We start from the raw sequence: 7,734 nt of genomic DNA on the forward strand, positions 1-7,734 counted from the left end.
AGTATCCCCGAAACGCATCTAAACTAACAAATTCTGCTGTTATGGCAAATAATGTGACAGAAATATTACAGCAAACTTGGGCCAGAGAGACAACACAGCAGATTTAAAGCACTTGCCTTGTATGCAGCTTAACCAGATTTGATCCCAGCACTCTATGTAGTCCCTAAGCACAGTTAAATCCTGGGTAGGGCCAGGCCTAAAACACAGAAGGAGGGGGTGGGGGGAGAGAGAGAGAGAGAGAGAGAGAGAGAGAGAGAGAGAGGAGGGAAGGAAGGGTGTTTACAGCAAACTGGTCCAACTCTCAAGCCGCAAAATTCAGTTTATAATGAAAGATATAGGTTAGGATCAATATATGAAGCAACACTGTGAACATAAACTGTTCTTATCATCAGACTTGATAAGACTGCCCAAATTCAAAACTAGAGTGTGGGCTTCAAGAAAACTAAGAAAATGGTTTTTAAAAAATTAAGTCTAGACATTTACCCATTGATTTAAGAATTCTTACACTTTCGATAAAAACTCATACAAATTTTATTTTTAAACAGTCAGGCTAAAACAAAAAAAAAGTATATTTAAAACTTCAAGCTAAAACCAAAAAAGTATTATTATAAGGGTTGAGTTATAGCTGACAAAAAAAATAAAATCACTCTTCTAATCACACTTTCAAATCACCCCAACTTTATGTACCACTGTCAGCAGCACTGTCCTCCCATTGTTCATCAATTTTGCTCCAACGGGCACCAGTAGTAACGTCTCCATTGTGAGACTTGTTGCTACTGTTTTTGGCATATACAATATGTCAGGGGGAGCTTGCCAGGCTCTGCCATGCAGGCGGGGATACTCTCGGTAGCCGCCAGGCTCTCCGAAAGGGGCAGAGGAATCGAACCCGGGTCGGCGGCATGCAAGGCAAACGCCCTCCCGGCTGTGCAAGCACTCCAGCCCTCAACTTTTCAACTTTACGTATGTTCTAAAATTATAGTAACTACCACATGTTAGCGTTCAACCACTCAAATAGCCGTATTTATCCTGAATCACCAAAGCGGCCATTAGGAACAAAGAATCCATTCCACTGACAGGGCTTTGTACAAGTGCACAAGACCTCAGGATGGGCTGAACGTCAACTCCTACAGGCAACGCACCTGCAAAAAGGTCTGCCTATATGATTCGGTAAGTGCAAAACTTTCAGGGGTTAAGGTGGACTCTGGTAGCTCCCCCTGCCTACGGATTGCTAGACGGTGCATAGCAACTGAACAGAAACTACTACTTAAGTAAATCTATTTTCTCTCTCAAATTCTCATACCAGAAGTGGTAAAATTAAGATTAGGTTTTCAGAGAATAACTACAAATGTTTAAGCTGTATTTGTCAAAAATAACCACTGATTATTATACAGTTGGCTAGTCCCATGCCACAGAGGGGAAAAAAAATTTAAAGGAGGAAAAGGGAGGCTGGAGCGATAGCACAACGGGTAGGACGTTCGCCTTGCATGCGGCCAACCCAGGTTCGATTCCCAGCATCCCATATGGTCCCCCGAGCACTGCCAGGAGTAATTCCTGAGTGCATGAGCCAGGAGTTACCCCTGTGCATAGCCGGATGTGACCCAAAAAGAAAAAAAAAAAAGGAGGAAAAGCATTAACATATTTATTAATACAACAAATATCTGAGAGTATGCACATACCAGGCAACCAATGGAGTGAACATTTCCAGGCAATTCTAAGAGGACAGACACAGAAAGAGTTGATAATACTACAACGCTAAACACGATAACTAGAGAGTAGCATCTGACATGGGTTATATTTATAGTGAAACTTCTTAACACAGTCACAGGAGCAAAACAAACTACTTATTATGGAAAGTTTAAAGCTGTCTATGCTTCCAGTTAAGTGAAAATAAAACTGCAAATATCTTACTCCAACAAACAATGAAGCCATTTGGGGCCCCAAAACCCAAACATTCATTTTGGGTTTTTCTTTTTTTTTGTTTCAGGGAAACACCCAGCAACGCTCAGGGCTTTCTCCTGGCTCTGTGCTCAGGGATCACTCCTAGAAGGGCTCCAGGGACCGTGACGTGGTTCTGAGGACCAAACCCCTGTCAGCCGTGTGCAAGGGCCAGCACCTTAGCCCCTGTAGTATCTTTTCTGAATCTGAAGTGCCATGATTTTAAAAGGGTCTAAGGGCTCCTAAATTCTCTCATTAAGAGAAAAATATACTACTTGAAATTCACATAAAACTATAGGCATATCCAAAAAAAAAGAGGGGTCAAAGAAAATACTGAAGTTCTATTAATCCTGTAAGTGAAACTGTTATCTAGTCAAATGAAAAATTCTTTAAATGGCCTACCCAAGAAGTACAGCCCTACACCACGCCCCCACCCCACCCCCCAAGTCCTAAAATAGATCATCAAACATTGTTACCACCCTGCCAAAGCCCTTGTAGAAAGTTGCTCAATGGGCACTATTTCTTGTGGTAAAAAGCTAAAACCCAGCAAAGGCACAGCGCATTTCCATTATAACCCAGAAAGGCAAGCTGCACTTGTAATGACGCCATCATAAACCAGAATCAATTTGTATTAAGTGCACAGAATTTGTCAAATAAATTAAAATGTCATTCCAGCGGGACTGTAAGAAGCTACCTACTCCTATGATCGTGTTGCCGTAAGACAGTTAATACCAAAAGGAAACAAAAGTCCTCAACTATCTTCATACTGGCCTCCAAAGAAAAGCATCTGACTCACATTCCAGCAAAGGCCAAGTCAAAGCAGAGAGATGAGGAAGGTAGGTGTTACACTTCGTGTCCTTTATCACTGGAATCTATTTCCCTTAAGAAGTCAACCAAACCCCTGTTCTGGAAAACTGATGCACTTCATCTGCAAGACAGTGACTAGTGCATGGATAGTAACAAAAATGTAACGTGTACAAGAGCAGTATAAAATAATCGAAAGTGACTTGCTTTCACTTGATACTCTCAAAACCATTTAAGATCTATCGGAACACACTAGAAAAGGCAATTAATTAGAAAAAAAAGAAGCTTCTATTAGCAGAATTATGTTAAACCCCTGGAAGCAAGCTTTCACTGCAAAGCAAACTGGATAAAGTTAAGGGGAAAATGATTCAACTTCTGACTCACAGTAGGTATGCATGCATGCCCTATCCAGAATACTTGGTCCGTCCGCAGAGGAGTTCAATTGCAAACGAACAAAATGAACACTGAACAAATGGCCTATGAAATGAATCATCAATTTTCCTAATTACACGGTAGGTGAGACTCCCTAGGTGAGGAGAAAAAAGAATGGAGAGAACCACAGATTACATATTGGTGTCCCTCCTCTTAACTATTAGTACAGATGTACTAACAGTAAGAGCAATCTGTACTGATGGACGGAGCGAAAACTGTTGCTGCTTCTGTCTGTCCAAGTATTGGGACTGTAGAGCCAACAGTGTTCGGGGGTGGAGGGCATGAAACCGTTAGAAAGAAACGATGCAAGATTACTCCCATGCCATTTTAAACCAACGCTTTGCTAAACAAGCAAGGTTTTTCAAGAAAAAAAAATCTATGGACCTGAGAAATAATACAAGAGGGAAGGAGTTTGTCTTGCGCAAGGCACACCCACCGACACCCCATCTGGCCCCCTGAGTACCACCAGCAGTGATCCCTGAGCAAAGAGCCCCACTAAGCTCCGAGCACCACCAGGTGTGGACTAAAACCCAAAATCTAAAGAGAAAAAAACTTGAAGTGTGATACTTTTAATAATAGAGATGTCAATGGAAATAAACAGGAAATTGTTTAACAATAAGGCAACTTTTAAAATATTTTTGGCCCCCAGTTTTTAATAGAAAGCAGGGTGAGAAATTCAAAATTAAAAAAAGAAAAATTATAACCAAAAATATTCACGTGAAAATATATTTCTCATATCACTAATGCAGAAGTTAACCCAACATGTTTTGCTCACTTTTTATTAAACACACACTTATTTTTCAGATAGTCACAATCACAGTAAAAAGGTTTAGGCTAGCCTTCCTTCTGAACCAGATGATCTACACGTTGATTTTTTTCACTGGCGTCTCTAGCCTCTCCTCTCCCTAAAAATCTGAGAATTAAAATCTGATTTTAGGACCCCTACTTCATTTTCCTCTTGACTGGGTTTTTCGTGTTTGTTTTTCAGTCAAATCTACTTGATCTTTTTATGTTCTCATTCTAAATTGAAATATTTCAAGAAAACTGCATTACATTCAAGCTCTGTTCCTGCTTGAGTTTCATTTTCAGGACAGAGAAAGGTTTAATCAAGGAGAAAAATAAGACTTGTCCCGATCACTCGCCCCTCCCCTGGCCAGTCCCCGGTCCACTCCCTAAAGGGAGCAGTCAAAGACCGGTTCTATTTCATCTCCTCTCTCTCTTCAGTGAGAGGTTTCAAGAACTGGAATTAAGAACCTACGCTGGGTTCTGTAACGGATGGCCCCAGCCCAGACGGCCATGCACGACTTTAAGAAGTAATCCTGGTGGAGACACTTCAGAGGGAAATCCGAGTGTCCTCCAATCCTCCCTCCCTCCCAGAAAAAGACGAATCCTAGGCACTGTGCACAGTCCAGGCATAATATAGGCTAAAGGTTACCGAGGCATAAATTTGAAAATGCTCCATGTAAAAGCATTCAAGCTGTTTAGTCAACTCAGAAAATCTACCACAGATAAATCCCAAATCTCTCATTAGACAAAAAAAAAATTCTCAAGTGGACAGGCAATTTTTTATACTTCTGAAGGGTATCTGAAAATGAAACTGCTGCTGCACAGTATCAGCAAAGAAATTCTAATTATTAGAAACCACGTCTACTGTAGCTAGAATATCCGACCTCGATTAAACTAATCAGAGGCAAAAACAATAAGCTCAAAATCCTAAGACAATTTTTCACATGTCAAGGCACATGCCATTCCGAGGCGCAAAGGCAAGTCGTCATGAATGTGCCTGAGATCACTGACACGCCGCCACAAAGGGGTAATGACCAACTTGCCACACTGGGGGAATTAAATCGATCGTCCAGCACAAGGAATCGTGATGCACTTCAGAAATCAGGATTTTTTTTCTTTCTTATGTCAAATTAAGTATATAATACGGTTAACAATGGCAGGAAGCAGCTTATTCCACACTAAAAAAAAAAAAAAGTCCCTTTTCCTGCATGTTTGTCCTGGTCTGATAAAAGAAAAAAAAAGAAAGAAAAAAGAAAACAATCGCACTTCCGAGCCATTCGGCTGCCCGTGTCGGACATCCCAGCCACCGCACAGAGCCATCCCGCCGCCGCCGACGAGGGGACGCGGGCGCGCGGGGGCGACTCGGGGCGACTCGGGTCCGAGCAGGGACGGCCGCAGACCACGCAGACCGCACGGCACTCCGGGGCTGGCAACTTTGTATCATCCTCCGCCCGCCCGCGGCCGGCAGCAGCTCGGGGCCCAGAAACCAAAACGGCTCGTTTCCCGGGGGAGGGGGGGGGGGGTAGTGGGGGGGAAGGGGGTCAGCAAGGCGGTGTCTGTCGGTCCCGAGGGGCAGAACCCACGCGCGTGGGACAGACCCGCGCGCTCGCGGCGAAAAGCCGGGGGAGGCTGCGGCCACCCGCCCCGGGCGGCTCGGGGAGCGCGGGGAGGGACACGACCCCGCACGCACGATCCTCAGTGCAAGGACTCTCCCTGGGTCCCCCCGGGTCCCCCTGGGTCCCCCCGGGTCCCCCCGCGCTCCCCGTGGCCCCGGCCACTTCCCGCCCGGGAGAGCGAGATCTGTCCCCTCCACGACTCGCACTTCGGGGTGGGGGGGGCAGAAAAGGCACCAGCAGCTCCGGTCCACGCGCGCCTGCCCTCCCGGCCCCGCCCCGTCCCGACACGCGCGCCCGCGGGCGGGCGGGCGGGCGGCCGGGGTCCCACGCGGGGTCGCGGCGAGCGGCGCCGCGGGAATGTGGGTCAGCGCGGGCCGGCGCCGCGTGGCGCCCCTTAGCGCCCGCCGCGGGGAGCGCGCCACCGCGCACTTCCCGGCGATTCCGCTCCCCGGCGCTTTTTTTTTTTTCGTTTTTTTTCTCTTTCCCTTTCTTTTTTTTTTTTTTTTTTGACATTCCAGAAAGTTTTCTGCCTCCACGGCGCTCGCGGTGCCAAGGCAAACAGGGGCAGCGGCGCCGCTTAAAGGGGCCGCGGGCGGGCGGGCGGGCGGGGGGCGCAGTGTGCGGGAGGGGGCTGGGGAGGGGGACACACACACGCGCACCCGCAAGGCGGGCGGCCCCCGGGGGCGCGGGCGGCGGGCGGCGGCTCCCACGGGCGCGGGGCGCGCGCGCGGCCCTTTGTTCCCCGGCGGCGGGGCGGGAAGTTGGCAACTTGCGTGCGGGCCCGGCCGGGCCCCCCGCGCCCCCCGCGCCCCCGCGCCCCCCGCGTGCCCTTCAGGCGCCCGCCGGGCCGCGCTCACCCTCGTCCAGCAGCCGCTCGAGGTGGTTGAAGATGCCGCAGAAGTTGGGCAGGCTGCTCATGAGCTTCTTGTCGTTCATGAGCTGCATCAGGTAATCCGGGCTGGGCTTGGGCTTCTCCTTCGTTTCCATTTCCCCGACCATGTTCCAGGCGCGGCCGCGCTCGCCTCGCCGCGCCTCGCCGCGCCGCGCCCGGGCGAGCAGAGCAGAGCGGAGCGGAGCGGAGCGGAGCGGGCGGGCGGGCGGGCGAGCGGGGCGCGGGCGGCGGGGCCGGGCCGGGCCGGGCCGGCGCTCGGGACGGGCTCGGGGCTCGGGGCTCGGCGGCGCCCTCGGCGCCTCCCGGCCGGGCCGCCCCGCCGCGCGCCCGCCGCTCCCGCCGCTCCCGCCGCTCGCGCCCCCGCGGGCTGCCCGGCCGGCCGCGCTCGCGAGGCCCCGGAGTCGTCGGGCCGGGCCGGGCCGGGCCGAGCGGGGCCGGGCCGGGCGCTGCCCTCGCTCGCTCTGCGCTCGCCGCTGCCTGGCTCGCCCTCGCCCTGGCCGCGGGCTCGTCGCCCCGCCGCCGCTCTGGCTCTCGGGCTGCTGCTCGCTCGCTCGCTCGCTCGGCCGGGCCCGCGGAGCCGCTGCCGCTGCCGCCGCCGCCGCGCGCCGACTGCGCTCCTCCTCTTCCTCCTCCTCCTCCTCCCGGCCGCCGCCGCCTCCTCCTCACTCACTTGGCGGCCGAGTTCGCCTCAGTTCAGGCGGCGCAGCCGGCGGCGGCGGCGGCGGCGGGGGGAGGGGCGCCGGCCGGGCGGGCGGGCGGGCGGGAGGGCCGGGGGCGGGCGCCGGGCGGGGCGGGGCCGGGCGGCCGGGCGGGCGGGCGGGCGGGGCGGGCGGCGGCCGTTACGGGCCCGGCCGGCCCGGCGCGCTCCTGCCGCCGCCCCCCGCGGACGCCCGGCCCGGCCGGGGCGGGGCGGGGCCGGCTGGCCGGCGGAGGGGCGAGGGGACTCCCTCCCCGCCCGCTCGCTCGCTCCCGCCCTCTCCGCCGGGAACGCCGTCGCGCGCTTCTCCCCCCACCCCAACCAAAAAAAAAAAGAAAAAAATTTTTTGTTAACGTCCTGTTGCTTCACGGGGGCACTTTCGGGGTGGGCGTCACGTGGCCCGACACGTAGCCCGGCCGGCCGAGGGCGCGTGCGCGCGCGGAGGCCCAGGCCACGCCCCCCGCCGCCCGGCCACGCCCCCGCCCGGGCCACGCCCCGGCGGGCCGGGAGGGCGGGGCCTGCGCGCGCCGGCGGCGCGGGGCGGGGGCGGGGGCGCTGCCCGGCCTCGGGGG

At 53.2% G+C, this 7,734-nt stretch overlaps 1 protein-coding gene across 6 annotated transcripts in view; it reads right to left on the reverse strand.

Moving 5' to 3' along the window:
* The window catches only part of QKI (QKI, KH domain containing RNA binding), a 153,661-nt gene extending 147,061 nt beyond the window's left edge, over positions 1-6,600 (reverse strand). For 3 of the 6 annotated variants that reach the window (XR_008794144.1, XM_056126295.1, XM_056126294.1), the window contains exon 1: positions 6,431-6,598. Coding sequence is in view for 5 of the 6 variants with exons in the window: in XM_056126295.1 (XP_055982270.1) it covers positions 6,431-6,572 (142 nt within the window). In the remaining variant the exon portion in view is untranslated. Of the gene's footprint in view, positions 1-6,430 lie in introns of all 6 variants that reach the window. The other 3 variants (XM_056126291.1, XM_056126296.1, XM_056126293.1) reach the window with 2 other exon arrangements.
* Positions 6,601-7,734: the final 1,134 nt, after the last annotated feature.

This window comes from Sorex fumeus, unplaced genomic scaffold (assembly GCF_029834395.1).
Source record: "Sorex fumeus unplaced genomic scaffold, SorFum_2.1 ptg000061l, whole genome shotgun sequence".
Lineage (NCBI taxonomy): Eukaryota > Metazoa > Chordata > Mammalia > Eulipotyphla > Soricidae > Sorex > Sorex fumeus.